This window comes from Paramormyrops kingsleyae, chromosome 8 (assembly GCF_048594095.1).
Source record: "Paramormyrops kingsleyae isolate MSU_618 chromosome 8, PKINGS_0.4, whole genome shotgun sequence".
NCBI lineage: Eukaryota > Metazoa > Chordata > Actinopteri > Osteoglossiformes > Mormyridae > Paramormyrops > Paramormyrops kingsleyae.
Window position 1 is genome coordinate 39094180 of NC_132804.1, and position 17989 is coordinate 39112168.

The following is a 17989-nucleotide window of genomic DNA, read 5'->3' on the forward strand; positions in this document are numbered from 1 at the left end:
TGCAGATTTGCTTTTTGTAACAACGGACTACACCCCGCAGGTTGTTTTGTGATTTTGTGAGCGATCTTTGTGTTTGCAATGTTGGATAATATAATTAAAGGTTTGTATCGAGAATCGACGGTGGTTTTTATTGTATACTGGTAAATCTCCGCTTTTAGTTGGTGCACATATGCCTTTTGTTGTTAGCCGACATGTATATGCATTTTTAAAGCATGCCGATCGCGTCATCAAACAAATCACCGCAACGCCAAAAACCCGTGCATGTACATTCTAATTTATTAACGCACATAAATACATTTCAAGCATATCTTAATACAGTATATTGGCGCCATATTGGTTTTCGGTTATCTCGATCATCGGTTATCTCGACGCTTTTTGGCAACCCCTTAGGCCGGCGACATAACCGGGTTCGACTGTATATTAGCCAACGTACACTAAAAAGTAAACGCACTGATAGCTACACTGGGATTCTTGCTTTAAGAATTTTTGTAACAAATTTTAGTACAGTATAATTTAAAATTTTAGATAATCATTGGCGGGCCAATCTAAATAGTACGGCGGGCCAACCTTGGCCCGCGGGCCCCACTTTGGGCACCCCTGATTTAGGTATTTCTTCATATGTGAATGAGGCGGTCAGTCACGCTCTTCTGTGATGTCATAACTGCATAACTTACATCTTCCTCAAAGTCATTCTCTACGAGAGTCTGTCTCCGGTCAAATGGTATTGTTTCCGGAGTTTCCTTCAGTGTCCGAGATTGGATGTAGGCTTATTAAGTTCATTGGGATTTGTAATTATTTCATATACTTTTTGTAGTAAATCATCACCACATCTTCGTAAAATTATTATATTTTCTCCAATTTACATATTATAACCAACTGAGTTCGCAGTGGTGAGGACATTTTGCACTGCTCGGTTAGCACAGTTACAAGTAGTGGAGAGTGAAGGGCAGACAACTGCAGAGCCAAACGAACTTGGGTGAGGGTGAAGACTATCGCTACGGAACTGAATAATATTGTGATATTAGTCACCTTTGTGCTGTTACGCATCCAAGTAATTTAAAACTGAAGACCCCCCACCGAAATTGTATTTCTTTATTTTTTGTGCTTGAAGTTTTGATATTGCATTAAAGTCATATCTCAAGCCCTCTTCTCTATCCATTGGGGCTCTTTGTAAATCTTGGGTCAGACATTTAGAATAAAATGGCTTTTTGCTTTAAAAAGGTTGCCGATGTCTGATCTATATGACTAAGTAATACGTAATATTAACACCTGAAAAAATCCCTTAACGGTAAACGTTGAATAAATTCATGATTTAATTTGTGATTAACTATGGACAGCTGTGCGATTAATCACGATTAAATATTTTAATCTATTGACAACCCTAATATAAATATAATAAATGATCATCCTAAACTTAGAATAAAACCCTCAGATCTGATAAAGTCCAAATTCTATCCATGAAACATTTCAATAACTGAACATTTAGTAAAATTACAAAGATGATCATTTTGATGATGTTAAAATACTTAAAAAGCTGACAGCTGTATTGTATCACTTTAAACAGCATTTCAGCCTACTTAGCAAGTGACAAGAGGGAGGAAGAGCTTGGTAATGCAAAGCACAATTTTTCTTGAAACTGAAATTATGAAACCACAATGCCCTAATAACCCACCCCCACACCGCCATTATGGGAATGCATATGGGTATGCATGCCATATGCTTTTAAAATACTTTTAATATAAAATTAGATTTTCCCAGATATACAGTGATTTTACAGCACAAATTCACAAAACATGGATTTTTAACAATGGCAATATTCTTTATCATATGTTGCCTTGCACACACAGTGGCAGTGAATTTATCAAATGGAAACATAGACCAACTTATTACTAAACACCAGGAGTTAGGGTTAGGGTTAAAAGCATAGTCAATCCTTTCACTGGCAAACCAGTCTGATGGCACCTTCACTATGTAGCTATTCTCAAATCTGCCTTAAAAATATGCACATGCAGAAATTAGAAAGAAAAGTAAAAAGCGGGAAAAAAAAATCACAGGACAATTAGGAATCAGAACATAATGCCACCTGATGGGGAAAGACCACACTTTTCTGCCCCAAGCACATGAATAGGACATTCCCTTAACTGTTATTTGTGAACTAATAGCATAATAGCAACAGTTAAGAGCTTTAAAAACAATACAGAGGCTGAACAAGGTTTTTTTTTTTTTTTTTTACAAAAGCACAAACAGTAGATACACTTAAGCATTTTGCTTTAGGGGTGCAACGATTATTCGACATTGTCGACAAAACAAATACTCACCAACGAATTTGATTGTTGATAATTGCTGCAAGACGTATTTTTAAATGGAGAGACGTTTTCCTTCCTTTCTACCTGTGCAATACTACCGCTTTCCAATAGAGTGCACCAATACACCACACTCTGGTGAGATTCGCTCTTGCGCAATAGCATTCAGCGACAGGTATAAAAATGGTGGCCACAAATCTGGCATCATCGCTCTAAAGTCTGGGACAATTTCACCCTAGATAAGGCAAAGAAAAAACTTATTTGCAACATTTGCAAAGCGGACTACTTCAGTAATGCATGAGCATTTGAAGAGGAGGCACATTGGATATCTGGACGAATCAGAATTGGACTTGCCACGGTAAGATATTAGCTTGTACGCTAAATTGTGGCGTGAATGTACGTTGTACATTGTTTTTTGTCTTTTATGACATTTATGCAGTACAAAAGACGACCATGGATGGTTTTCTGCTAAAGAAGCAGACGTGTACTCCACAGCAGGCAACTGCGCTCACTGAGTCAATACTAAACATGTTGATAAAAGACATGAGACCACTCTCCGTGGTTGATGGTGAAGGGTTTCAAGAAGAAACTTCAAGAGCAAATCTTCTCTGCAACAGGGAATATCTGCTCTCAGAAAAGAGCAAGCCTGACCCGAGACCAGGTTGAAATGCTGACATTCTTTAGTATGAATAAATTGTTATTGAAATACCCTTATGTTGTAACTTGTTACAGAATGTTTTGCACTGTTTTACTGCTGCTAATGTGCCTGTCCTTGGCTTATAGAAAAAAAAGTTATTTTTTTACGTTGTTTGGAAAATTGACAGTTTTATTTATATCAGCAGCAAACTATTAAAATATGTTTGTGAGTGAAGTATCTTGTCTTTATTATTTACCACATAATTTAAATAACCTCATGCTAAATGTAAAAGCTGGTAGCTAAATAGGACCCATTTTATAATTATGCAATTTATAATCCGATTAGTCAACTAATACTTTTAATAGTCGTTTTTTTGTCTATTTTGCCTCCATAGTGACTTGCACATCTGATGTGATCATCGCGCTTATTCATTATGCAAATAATAATAAACAGAAACCAAGATTTTTTTTGTGGATGAAGGTATGTTCATTCACCATACCCGATATACCATTCAGCATTTACAGCAACAAGTAATTTCTGAGTACACCAAAAAATACAAAGAATTAGATTTAAGTTCTTAGAAGATTTGCACCTAAAAATACCCTCAAACTGTAAACTGTAAAAGAATAAATTTTTTGCTGAAGATTTAAAGCAAAGTCCAGTCAATAAAGGTACTTCATGAGACTGCAGCTGTAAAGGAATAAGGTTTAAACAAACACATGGCAGAGTCTTGCCATGGCCATTAACCAGAAGAGGATGGAGTATGCCAATGTGAAGGTGGGTGGCAGTGAATTGGGATGATCAAAATTAGCGCTTTGTTCTACTCTGCTTTGTCTGCATGCACATGTATCACCAATCTTCAAAGACCTCATGCAGAGAGCACCAAAAAATAATACAGCAGCCCCAAGATCAAACGTCATTCTTTGATAACATCAATGAGGTTGACTGCCCATTTGCTATCCACGTCGCATCTCTTGTAGCCAAGCAAACTGTGGGGGTAGAGGACCAAGGGAGCAAGGGGAGGTGGGTTCTAATAGTTATTATATATAAGAAACTCAGGAGAAAGACGACCATTTTAGTTAATTGGTATCGATGTAAAGACCCCCATTGGTTACATATTGGACTTCTTAAAAATTATTGCTAGACTGCTGTATTAGAAATTTATTTAAAATGCAGTCAAAATTTAACCCCCACAAGAATTCTTTAGGAAAAACTGTAGCAAACTGAACCCCATGACTTGATTAGCTCAATCAATCAGCACTAAATTCTACTAAATGGACTGAAATGACCAGGGCTAGTGGCACTTGAAAGATTGACATCCTCTGTAGCAAGTAATTTCATCTTGCCAAAAACCAAAGGAATAAGTCTGCACCTCAGAAAAAAGGTAGTGGGTGCCCATTTTAATGGGTATGGCTATACTACCATTTCCAAGCATTTAAAAGCATTTAAAACAGCTGAATGGTGCATCATCACAAAGTACAAGGAGACAGTCTGTTAGAATTAAACCTGGACATGTTTGGAAGTGCAAAATATCAAAGAATTTGGAGAGGAAGATTTCACAAAGAATCCCTAGATCTCTGTAAAGAAAGTCTCTGAACTAGTCTCTTCTGGGCTTGAAGTCTCAAAAATTACTGTTGTGAGGACACTTCATCATGGTGGGCTTCTAGGTCATCACCCAAGGAAAATTCCACTGCTCACACAGCAGCAGATTTAAGCCAGACTGAATTTTACCTGGGACTATTTGAAACATGGTGAAGAGTTTTGAAATTCTCCCCTTTAGTCCAATGTGACAAAACCAGTACTGTTTGGGCACACGGATGTTGCTTTTATCTGGTAATGGAAGGGAAGCCTTCAATCATACAAGCAGTGTTTCAAGGTAAACATTGTGTTGGGTGCATAATGCTATGGGGTTGATTTGCTGCTTCGGGCACAGGAAACCTTGTCATGGGATCATGAAGAAATTTTTAAAAAAACATTTAGAAGGATAATATGAAGAAATATGCCGCCAGTCTGCAGACTTAAAGTACACATCGAAGCTGGTCCAGAACTTTTTGAATGACACCAAAATCAAGGTCCTGGAGTGGCCTTCTCAAAGCCCAGATCTCAATTTCACTGAGAATCTTTGGTGGGATCTCAAGGTTGAGGTTTATGCTCAAATCATCTCATGTGGATGAGCTGGAGCAATCTGCTATAGAGGGACTGGCTAAGATCCCTCAAGAGACATTTGTCAACATTGTTAGGATATACAGTAAGAGGCTGCCCCCAAATGTAAGTCAGAATGGGTACACTATTGACTTAATTGTCAGATGGGTAATAATTTTGGCTTGGTCATTTTTGTTTCAAAAAACATCATTAAAATATAATACGTCATTAAAATTTCATCAATTTTAGCAGAAGATCTAGAGATGCAAAGAATTTCTCTTCTTTTGGAAGTAATTATCTTGTAAATTTGTTGGTACTAGTAATTTCCTTGAAAAGCTAAAAAGGCTGTTTTGAAATTTCAGAAAGGGGGGGTTAACAATTTAGTCCTTAACTGTAGAAGACATTCCCTGACAGATAATTAACTTTTGGAGATGGGATTTGGTCCAACCTATATAATTTTATCCTAACAGGTTATATATATATATCAATAACTATTTTATTAAGCCTGGAGCCAATCCAAAGAAACACAATGTGTGACAGAACATACACACTGGACAGCATGCGCTCACACTAACACTGACATGATAATCAACAAAGCGACTTGATCCGCACCAGGACAGCATATTACAATTCACACCATGGCCACTTGATATTATACAGTAAGCTAGTCAATACAGAGACTAGTTAGCACTGAGGCAGGCTACTATAACGGCAAATGAACTCACCAATACTTATTTTCATCACGATATTGAACCTTACAACTGCCTAATTGCCAATATTGACTGAAAGCTTGAAGCTTTGTAGTGTTGTTTATCAAAAAGAATATAGTCATTAGAAAAAACACAGCTCCTTCTTGCATGTAACTATGTATGAGTAATTTTTATTTTTCATCAATATACGATTAAAATGATCAAATACTTTTGATTGCTAAAGAAATCTGCAGTAAAATATCTATAATCTGTAGAAAAAAATGCTGCAGTTACCCCAATGTCAGGAAAACAATTATAAAAGTGTCAAATAAATAAATAAATATCTTATAAATTACCTTTAACATATCAAGGGTGGCGCTTGGCAAACATAGGATGCAATTCCCTTTAGAGGATCAAATAAAGTAAAGATATATACCTTAATTCAACCATCTCAAAAAAGGTAAACAAAGCAAAAGTAAAGTGGGCATTGCTTTTCCACTAAGCAATAAAGGTCTTAATGACCTTTTGGATAATCTGGCCACAGCTAGGGCAGGGAGCATGGAACTTGTGCAGTTTGCGAGCGCAGGAGAAGCATGTGATGAGATGTGCCGTGCGGCCGTGGATGATGTTGCCATTGCGGGGTCTCACACGACATAGCTTGCAGGGCTCCAGCAGGGCCTCCGGCCGCTCATCCATCTCCATCTCCAACATGTCCTGGCTGTCCCCTTCTGAGCTCCCCGGGCCCTCCGAGCCACCCCGTTTTGGGTTACCTGGGAGTTGTAAGTAACTCCTGTCCTTGCTGTAGGAAAGTGGTCGGTTGAGAGAACTATGCAAGGGAAGGATCACTGGGTCAGACACCGTCCGCCGGCAGTCAGGCACATCGATATCATCATTACTCTTGGCAGCCTCCTGGCTGCTGCTGGTGATGGGCAGGTCAGGCACAGATACAGCATGAGCGAGGCGGGGACAGTCCTTGTACCAGTCCCGACGCAGAGCCCAGCAGTGCATGCAGTACCGCTGCAGTGAAGAGTTGCACTTCCGACATTCGGTGCACTGCCAAGCATCCTGAGAATCATGGGATTCATGACATTGAGTCTAATCGATATCAATTAAACAACAATACTGTTTAGTGGCTACCATTTCAAATAAACACTGCTTATAATAAGACAATTTATACATATACACTACAGAGTCAAAAGTTTTTGCACACAGATTTCCTACATTTGCATGTTACTCACTTAACATTTAATAAAAATGCACAATATCAATATTCTTTGCTAACAAATAAATTTACAATATGGTCACCATTTGAGTACTTTGATTCATCAAAGTAACCTCCTTAAGAAATTACAGCAGAGAAAATTTGTGGCACTCTTTCTACAACGGACAAGAAACATTGCTGTTTCATGAGATGAAACTGTTAACTAGTGCAATTCAAGTTAATGGGAAGCCTAGAATTTGATTATGCCATCACCACACAACCAGTCAATAGGATGTTAGATGTGCACTGTTACATTCGCTTTCCATGTTATAAAGGAAACTTATTTGATTTTTATTTTAATTTATAGTTCCCATTCAACTCTCCAATGTTTAACAAGAATTAAATAATTGGAAGAATGATAAAAACCTGTGGTGTGCAAAAACTTCTGAATGGTATATAAAGGTTATATAAATGGATTAAGTAGCAGGGTTTAAGTAGTGATACTTTCTACATAGTAAATATTATGCAGTCTCACAACCATTTTTAAGGAAGTATACAGGAGAACAGACCTGGGTCAAGATCTCTGTATCTGTATCATCACTCAGGCACTGGGAGTCCTCATCTAAATCTTCTTGCATCTGAAATAAGTCAACTGTGATCCAAAGGTCTCAATCTCAGATCCTACAGGGGCAGATCTATTGCCAAAGTCTGACTATTTGCTGAACTGACACAAAGCCATTACACACCTCCTTGTCCTCCTTTGCCCCTTCTTCTTCCTCATGCAGCTCGCCGTCACTCCCCGGATGAAGCACAGTCTCCTTCATCTCTACACTCACCTGCTCACTCTCTGCTTCGTTCAAGAACCAAAGATCGTCCGTGGTGTCAGACACTATGGCCGTGTCTTCATCCTGCGCAAGGGAGAGCTCTTTCCTCAGTTTAGTTGTGTGACCATTGCCAAAAAACTGCCATTTATACTCACCTTGGGGCAGCAGAAACCAAATTAGGCACAAATATTTTGGTAACATTTTATCTGGATAGTCTGCCTACAGAGCGTATGTGTACAGAGTATTTGTAACACTTCAATAACTTAGTTAAGATTCAATAATTCATAAAACATCAGTTCAGTGAGGTCAAATTGAAATTATATGAAGGTACTTTCACGAATCATTACATATACTTTATATAATGTATAATCTTTTAAACATCTACAGACGAGGGATGTCACGATACCGAAAATCTAGTTGCCGGTACCCATACTATTAGTTACATGATTCTCGATCAGTCTCAGAATTCAATACCAAAAAAAAAAAAACCCATTTAGTTAAACTTCTTTATTTTTTCCAGTGGCTGGAGTGCCAATCCTGCCACCAACCCCCAAATTTTCCTTGAATGCCAGAGGACCTGCTTGCAGGGCTGGATGTAGGTTAATGTCATAACCTGCAATTGCTTCATCCTGGGTAACAGCCTTGCTCAAGGGTCCAACGTAGTAGAACCACTCCTAGCATTCATGGGATTCGAATTAAGCAACCTTTCAAATGCCGGCACAGATCCTTAGCCTCACAGCCACCTCTCCGGCCCTAGTACAGTACTAGTACTACAACAATTTTTTGTTGATGCAGCAATGACTCCTATGAATTACAACATTTTTTTATGGCTTTTTGAACAGTTGAAAGTTGCAGTTTTTAACTTATTCATCATATTTGTGTCTCATTAAATGGGTCACACACACACAGTACTTTCCAACCACTATCTGCGAACTATGGTATTTTTAATTTGCAAATTACCATGCACCCCATGGTATTGCTAACAATGCCTAACAACTAATCGGGCTAAAACTTATGCCAAATCTTTTCCACTCTCCGAATTCCTTCCCCTGTGACGTATTGCTCAGCTGTAGGCTGATGATGCAGTTTTAAGCATGAAGTTCAGCCTAAGTGCCGCAGCAAGGGTCACATCAATAATTAATTAAAACACTTTTAAAAAATTATACACATTTTATTAAATCATTTACATTTAGCTTGACAGTACAACAAACATTTTATTAGATTGTAAATGTAAAGTCAGCTTGATAGCAATGTTCACCCTTACTGCTGCAGCAAGAGTTCACATTTTATAAAACACATTTACAATTTTACAATTTTTTAAAAGTGTGTCTTTATTAAGAAATTATTTGCATTTAGCTTGAAAGTACAACCAACCTCTTATTAGATTATGAATTAACTGCAGTTCTACGGGATAAAACTTATCGTTATCAAGCTAAATGTATACTAATCTAATAAAACGTTGGTTGTGCTATCAAGCTAAATGCAAATGATTAGCCATGTGTAGTTTCTCCTGTGCTTGTAGGCATCCTTCTTCTTCAGCATGTACATTGGATATAAAAAGTGTATACGCCACTGATAAAATGCCAGATTTTTGTAATGTAAAATAATGTGACCACGGTAAATCATTTCAAAACTTCTCCCAATTTAATGTGACCCATAACCTGTACAATTAAATTGAAAATCAAATAGGCTGGTTGCATAAGTGTGCACACCCTGAAACTAATACAGTGGTACCTCGGTTCTCAAACTTAAACTGTTCTGGACTCTGGATGGAATCCTAAAAAATTTGAGTTCTGATCGAATTTTTCCCATAAGAAATAATGGAAAACCAATTAATTGGTTCCCAGCCCCCCAAAATTACACCTAAATAATACACAAAATGAACAGGATACAACAAGAAGAGCACTTTTTTCTTAATGGCTTCCAAAACGATGAAGATCTTATCCCAACATTACCCCTGTCCTGCCCCGATCGTCCGCTCCTTCCGTGTGCCACACCCCCTCGTTAACCTCGTGTGGGATCCCCATGTGATCAGCTGTTTCTGGTTGTTGTCATTAGTCCTCTGTATTAAGTCCGCGTTTCAGTTTGTTCCCCCAGTCCGGTCATTGGGTGCATTCGAATTGCTTACAATGCTGGCTTAAAGCAACACATTCTGATCCTGACGCAATGCATTACGGTTAGATGCATTGCGACCTCTCACCCGGCTGCACAAACTGAAACCGCCTCCGTGACGACACACCTTTGCCCTTATTGGCTGAAGAGTTTAGTTACACGCATGACATTTGTATCCCAGGCAGTTCCGATGCGTAATCTGCTATTTCTCCCGATTATCTCGTAAAGCAGTGAGAACTGGTTTTCAGTTAATTTACCTGGTAAAATAAAGTTTAAATAAATTACATAAATGCTCTAATAGTACACGTAAGTTAGTGGTTTATTTATTGTTAGTTACTGTAATGTTGCGCTGCTTTATTTGGTTAATCGTCCAGTCTGTGAAGAAGGCATTCAAGTAAGAATTGCATTGTAGACTGTACATGACAATAAAAACTTTGAATCCAGTCCATTGTTTATTTTTATTATTACTCTGTATTCATTAATTTGTTCGTGAATAGCAGACTTTTAGGTTGTAACATTTGTACAACTATTGCGTAACTTTTTGGTGAGCAATGGCTAACAAAATTATATAAAGTACAATGTATTACCTGATAATGCTATTTTATTGAAAATACTGTATCACCAACAAGCGCTGCTACTACAGTAAATGCGAGGCTGACACTGAAGCGTTACCTTTTGTTTCCGCTCAGAGATGTGCCGTGTGACTCATTTCCTGGCGCGTACAATTTATATTAGGTCAGCGTTCACGGTTCGACTTCTGATATTCAGATCGAGTTCTAGGTCAAACTGGTTTGTTTGACTTTCAAGAAATTCCAGTTCTAGTGAGTTCGAGAACCGAGGTACTACTGTACTTTCTTGAAGCACCTTTTGATTTAAATACAGTCTTTTTGGATCAGCAGACCACATCTTGCCTACTCTTCCTTGCAAAAGCGCACCAAATCTGACAGATTGTGAGGGCATCTATTGTGCACAGCCCGCTTCAGGTTACCCCACAGATTTTCAAATGGATGTTGGTTTGGGCTCTATCTGGGCCATTCCAAAACTTTAATTTTCTTCTGGTGAAGCCATTCTTTTGTTGATCTGAATGTATGCTAGGGGCCATTGTCGTGCTTAAAAGGTGAAATTCCTCTTCATCTTTCTAGCAGACACCTGAAAGTATCAGGCCAAAATTGACTAGGATTTGAAACTGTTCATAATTCCCTCCACCTTCACTAAAGCCTCAGTTCCAGATGAAGAAAATCAACCCCAAAGCATGATGCTGCCACCACCATGGGTATGGTGATCTTTTGGTGATGTGCAGTGTTGTTTTTGCACCGAACATACCTTTTGGAATTGTGGCCAAAAAAGTTCACCCTTTATTTTTCTAGAGATGCACCGATTGCAATTTCCTTGGCCGATTACAATTTTTGATTTTTTATGCAAGTATCACCTGCCAATGCTGATTTTTGCTGATTTTCTTTCTAAAAACTATAATTCAGCATAAACAAAAAGAAAAAAAAAAAAAAACTTTTCTTCAATACATTTTTTTTCATAATAAAAGAAAGTTACATTTTTAAATTTCCCCCAAAGTTACAGGATCTTCTCCCACTTAAAAATATAGTGTGCTCTGAGACTGGAAAGAGATACCAATAACGATCAACTTGAGTTGCTGTACATCCAACTTTATGTGCCATATTTTACTTTGCCAAACAAGAGCAGGTACAACAGATTTAAATAAAACAAATGTCAGTTACTCATAATTTCCCAGTATGTTTAAATTCACCAGATAACACAACAATGACCTCTTTTTTTTTAATTTTAAGATGAGTGGGGGGAAAAAAGAAAGTCCATATTTTACAAACCTGCAAATAAAACTGAAGTGTAGGTGTAGGGTATTATTAATACCAACATCACATGTTATGCACATACAATTCTTACATTGTCAGTAAGCTAGGTTAAGATCAGGCTTTTTCATAGATTCATACTCTACGTTTTTACTGTCATAGGAAAAATCCTTAGCTAGCTTTGCAATTTCAACGATTATTTTCAAGATCATCTAATGTATGTTTAATAATCAATTTAAAGTTTACTTTTGATGTTTCATCATGTTTTCGTGGTGGTTCCCCCATGGTTTAATTTGGCTTTACATGTATTACAAACTGCAAACTTTGTGTTGTCTTCACTCACAGTGGAAAACGTCCATACTAATGACATGTTAGCATGTGGCTATGAGTGCGGATGCAGCTGTGAGGCTATTTCCTGCACTGTTGTGCATATGACGATGTGTGGCGTATTTGTAAAACAGGCCGGTTCGATATCAGAAATACATGAGACTGACCAGCCAGTCTCCAGTCCGTGCTGAGCAAACTGAAAATCAGCAGATTCTGGTTTCTGGCTGATTGGTGCATCTCAAACATTTTTCCACATGCTTTTGGGAGACTTGAATTTTTTTTTTGCTAAATTTAGCCGGGCCTGGATGTTTTTCTTTGTTAGACAAGGCTTCCATCTTGTGACCCTACCCCAGGGTCCAGAGTACCCTGGAGAATACAGGAGATTGCGGTCAGAGTAGCACACAACCAGTACTTGCCAGAAATTCCTGCAGCTCCTTCAGTGTTGCTGTAGGAGTTATTGTAGCCCCCCTGACCGCTTTAATCATCTTGTCTTTTCATGAATTTTAGAGACGTTCAGTATTCAGTAACGCCACTATTGTCCCATATTTTCTTCACTTCCTGATGACCGTCTTCACTATGTTCCATGGTATATCTAATGCTGTGGAAAAAAAAATTCTACCCTTATCCTGACTGATACCTTTCAACAATGAGATCCCTTTCATGCTTTGTAAGCTGATCACAAAAAGACCTACAATGTGATCAACTTAGATTTCCAGAAGGGATCTGATGTTGTCCCCTTGGACCAAAAACTGGTTAACAGACAGGACACAGTGAGAAGTTATTAGAGGCACAATGTCACAGTGGCCTGCATTCATAGTGGGGTACTGCAGGGTTCAATTTTAGGACCACTGTTGTTCCTAATTTACATTTAATGATATTGACACCAATACATACAGTAAACTGGTTAAATTTGCAAACGACACCAAGGTGGATGGTGTAGCAGATTCTGAACTAGCGGCACAGAGGCTACAATGGGATCTTGATTTAATTAGTGACTGGGCTGATACCTGGCAGATGAAATTTAACGTAGATAAATGTAAGGTAATCCATGCAGGGAGCAGAAATATAAAGTACAGATATTGTATGGGTTTCCACTGAAACAAAGGTAGCTTATTATGAGAAAGACATCGGTGTGTATGTTGATGCTTCTATGTCCCACTCTCACCAGTGTGGGGAACATAGCTGTCAAGTCTCCCGTTTTAGCCGGGAAACTACCATATTTTACTCCTCTTTCCCGCCATCCTCCCGTATTAGTATTTTCCCATAAATCTCCCGTATTATAATATCATTAAAAAAAAAAATCCTCTGCCTCTCCAAATTGAACTGTCAGTAGCCTCGCGAGAACTGCCACCTGCAGTAGTCTGCAGGTCATTTACAACATTAACCAGGTCATAAATGCAGAGGTTAAAATGGCAATGCTGTGTTCCAAAAACAATGTTACTTTCACCTTCTGTGAAGATACAAAGTCTGCAACAAATCTGTAAAGTCATTAGTGAATGCCAGAGAGCCACATGAGTGAACATGAGAAATTACAAGAAAATGTGTAATGAAAATAAAATGTAAATGACAAGTGGTTATTTTTAGATTTCTTGTACACCTGTCTTAAAATGTAAGGGATACTGGAGCTTGTTGGGTTGGGGGGGGTGGGATGGTTCGCGGTGGGTGCCGGAAAATTTCCCTTATTTTCAAATCCAAAACTTGACAGGTATGGTGGGGAAGCAATTAAAAAGGCCAACAGGATGTTGGGTTACATCTCTAGGTCAAGGGAGGTGATGCTGCGATTATACAATTCCTTGGTAAGACAACACCTAGAATATGGTGTGCAGCTTTGGTCATCATACAGTACCTAAAAAAGGACATTGCTGCATTGGAAAAGGTGCAACATAGGGCTACAAGAATGATTCCTAGTCTTACAGAAATGTCTTATGAGGAGAGGTTAGCTGAGCTGAATCTGTTTAGCCTCAAGCAAAGGAGACTAAGGGGGGACATGATCCAAGTATATAAGATTCTAACACGTCTGGATGCTGTTCAGCCAAATGGCTATTTCAATATTAGTTTAAATACTAGATGGCCATAAATGGAAATTAGCGGGAGAACATTTTTAAATGAATTTGAGAAAGCACTTCTTTACACAGCGTGTAGTTAGAGTATGGAATAGCCTTCCTGTTAGTGTAGTGCAGGGGTCGGCAACCCTAGGCACGCGTGCCACAACTGGCACGCAGAGGAATTTCGGGTGGCACGCTGACGATGATCACAATAGAGACCTGCACTCCCGCGGGACCCAACGCACCGAGTGCGGCGCGGGACAAGATTTGATGGGTGAATGCGGGTGCGGGCGGTAAGGTCCTCATTTATGTGCGTGTTGCGGGAGAATAGAATTAATCGCGGGACTCCCGCAAAATGGAATTATCTTAAAATGAATTTATTAAAAACAAGTACACTTATTTATCTACTGCACAAAAGCAACAATTATGACTAAATTAAAGGCTAACGCTCTGAAGCAGTATTACACTCAAAAGGGAAGCAAGTGAAACAAATAACAGAGTAGGGGTAAGAAGTGTTAAAAATAAAACTACTTATATGTTTACCTGCGGGATTTTGCGGGCGGGAGTGGGACAAAACTTGAATACTGTGGGCGGGAGCTGGAGAAAATAATATATATTTTTTTGCGGGAGCGGGACAGAATCTTACGGGAGCGGGCAGGAGCGGGACTGAAAAATTCGTCCCACGCAGGTCTCTAGATCACAACCCTAATTATTAAACACATTAAAATTTTTCAGACGTCTTCTATGATGTTGAAATGTCATTGGCTGTTGCTTGGCGTGCCTGCTGCTTTGGTTTGACTACTCGATGGTAGCCCCCCCCCCCCCCCACGTCGTTAACATGGCACGCAGACTAACAAGAAAATATATAATTGGCACTCCATGTCAAAAAGGTTGCCGACCCCTGGTGTAGTGCAAGCTAAACACCTGGGGTCCTTTAAATCAGAGCTAGATAAGATTTTAACAAGTCTGAGCTATTGGTTAAGTTATCCCCAAATGTGCTTGATGGGCCGAATGGACTCTCCTCATTGTAAATTTCTTATGTTCTTATGTCTGTGAACAATAGCTTTTGCTGTAGGATGCAATCGAGTTAATGTCAGGGAAATCCTACTAGGAGAGCCGAACTTCATTTGGGGTTAGAGTCACTGTAATTAATGGCAGGTGTGTATCCAAAAAGACTGAATGCTGTAATTAAATCAAGAGGTGCTTCAACAAAGTATTAGTTAAAGGGTGTGCACTTGTACCACCAGCTTATTGCACGTGTTTTTTATCTTTTATATTTTTCCCTGTAACAGATTTGTTTGTTATTCAATTGAATTGTACAGCATTAAAAGGTAGGAAAAGTTCTGAAATGATGCCATTTTAACTAGGATGTGTACACTTTTTATATCCACTGTAAGGATAAACTAGATCACCCGTATGCGTATATATTCAGGAAGAATTACAGCCCAGTACCTATGCTGCCTACGGTATCTATGGTACTCCAAAAAAAATAAAATAAAAAAAGTACTGTTCCATTTTCAGCAATTCTGGCATCAAAACATATCGTCGTATTTGTTCTGGTGACATCCGTACTTCAGACACAGTGAAACAGCTAAATTGTTCTAAATTGAAACAGCTGAATCTCAATTACTCTGTTAACCCTCTGTACACAGACTATCCAAACAAAGTGTTACCAATATTTTTCTTAAATTTGCGTACTGTGTCATCAAATCTTCAAACAGTACTAATGAAAGCCCAAGTAAAAAAGAAATCCAACGAATTTATTTAATAACAAAAGCAATGCAACATCTAAACCCTAGTAAGAATAAATAACTGCACTTTTAGCAGCAATTAAAACATCAATGCATAATTTTGGGACCCTATCCAATAGTTTTACCTCTGCAGCATTTACATGGTTTTTGAGTACCGCTTTCAAAAGCTTGTGTTTTTCATCTTTTCAGCTTGACTCTTGATGGTAAGGGTTTAAAGACTTTATTTTGGAACAGAGATGGTGTATAAGGAGCCTGACCATTTCAGTCAATTATTACTTGTAAAATACATAATAATTAGCTTGATTTAGCTTGGGAGCAACTATATATGCCTACTTAGAGATTACACCTTTATTTTGCAAGCCAAAGAAATGAAAAGATCGCATGATCCCTCTAGGTGCCTACATATAGTCACGTGAATAAGAAACAATGCAATAGGTTGTATCTATTTATTTAACAAAAACTAACCTAAAATGCAGAAGTAGTGTGTGAAAAATTAAGTACATAGGATTTTAATTAATTCCATAGGAATTAAGATGGTAAATAGCAGCCAGGTGCTGCAAATCAAATGCCCTTGATTAACTGATCATCAGTAAGTGTGACCACCTCTATAAAAACAGAAGTGTTGGCTGGTTTGGAGCATTCAGTTGTATATTAACACAATGCCAAGGAGGAAAGACATCAGCACTGAACAATTGAGAGAAGCAATTGTTGCTGTCCAACAACCTGGAAAGGGATATAAGACCATTTCCAAACAATTTGAAGTCCATCAATCTTCAGTGAGAAAGATTATTCACAAGAAGAAAACATTCAAAAATTTCCAATCTTGCCAGAAGTGGAAGTCCCAGCAAATTCACTCCAAGGTCAGACCATGCAATGCTCAGAGAAATTACAAAACATCCAAGCGCTACATTTCAGACTCTACAGGCCATAAACATGTTAAATGTTTAAGTTCATGATAGTACATTTAGAAAAAGACTGAACAAGTATGGTTTGTTTGGAAGGGTTGCCAGGAGAAAGTCTCTTCTCTCTAAAAAGAACATCGCAGCATGGCCTAGGTTTGCATGATTGCATCTGAACAAACTACAAGACTTCTGGAATAATGTCCTTTGATCAGATGAGACCAAAGTGGAAATGTTTACACAGCCCCTCATTTGGAGAAAGCAAAAACACTGCTTATCAGCACAAAGACCTCATACCAACTGTGAAGCACAGTGGTGGAGGGGTGATTTGCTTGTTTTGCAGCCACAGGACTTGCACACATTGCTGTCATTGAATTGACCATGAACTCCTCTGTATACCAAAATACTGAACTTCAGTACTCCAATGCTCCAATCCTACCAAGGACTGAAAAATTAATCATGTTGATGCCAAATTCCGATACCCAAAAAGTAAATCTCAGCATCTTGTGTAAAGATCTAAAGTCGCTGGTGATTAGCTGTCTAATGTAACATTATATAAACCCATTATATAAACCGGACAGAAAAACGTATGTCCAAAGTCATGAACAGGCTCGTGTGTGTATGTGCTGTTGTTTTTGGTTGTTGCGTATATAAAAAATGCCCCAGAAATCAAAAGTGTGGCTCCATTATTTTAGGCTTGATGCCAATAATGCAAAATGTAACATATGTGCAAAGGTCTTTGAAGCCAAGAATGGCAACACGACAAATTTTATGAAGCACTTAACTCATTGCATCAATTTAAGAGCAGTAAGTTCCTCCGTGTTCAAGTCAAAGAACAACAAACCACTGCCTTCCTCCTCTCTGTCAAGTCTTCCTCCTTTAACATCACCACTTGATTCCTTATCTGATATTACTGAGGACAGTGCTATGACTGGGATTGTAGCAGGTAAGCTAACATTTAGCAAACAAATTCAGCCAACTTGTACATTGTTGTTTAGGCTACTGAATTTAACGTGGGTGCTGCGCCAATGACATTAGGATGTAACATTACCTGGGATATTGTTTGAGTATATCTTCAACTCCTTATATGGTTATAACTAGCTAAGTGAATCAAAAAGTGAAATGCATTAAGATTGACAGTAACGGGCCAACTTTAATACACAGTAGGTTAGCTTGTGCTTGTCCATTGAGTCGGCTGGTTAAACAGTAGAGTTATCTTTTTTTTCTCCTCACATT

General features: G+C 38.4%; 1 protein-coding gene and 1 long non-coding RNA gene across 3 annotated transcripts in view; one reads left to right on the forward strand and one right to left on the reverse strand.

Annotated features, from left to right (window-relative positions):
- The first annotated feature begins 2465 nt into the window (after positions 1–2465).
- On the forward strand, positions 2466–3174 carry LOC111835446 (uncharacterized). Its single transcript, XR_002836225.2, has 2 exons — positions 2466–2661; positions 2743–3174. It is a non-coding gene; the product is annotated as an uncharacterized lncRNA (long non-coding RNA).
- A 2768-nt stretch (positions 3175–5942) lies between these two features.
- The window catches only part of mdm4 (MDM4 regulator of p53), a 62991-nt gene continuing 50944 nt past the window's right edge, over positions 5943–17989 (reverse strand). For both annotated transcript variants that reach the window (XM_023795782.2, XM_023795784.2), the window contains 3 exons: positions 7719–7880; positions 7542–7610; positions 5943–6836 (listed from right to left, as the gene is read on the reverse strand). In XM_023795782.2, the coding sequence (XP_023651550.1) occupies positions 6270–6836; positions 7542–7610; positions 7719–7880 (798 nt within the window). In that variant the 3' untranslated portion in view covers positions 5943–6269. The remainder of the gene's footprint in view (positions 6837–7541; positions 7611–7718; positions 7881–17989) is intronic.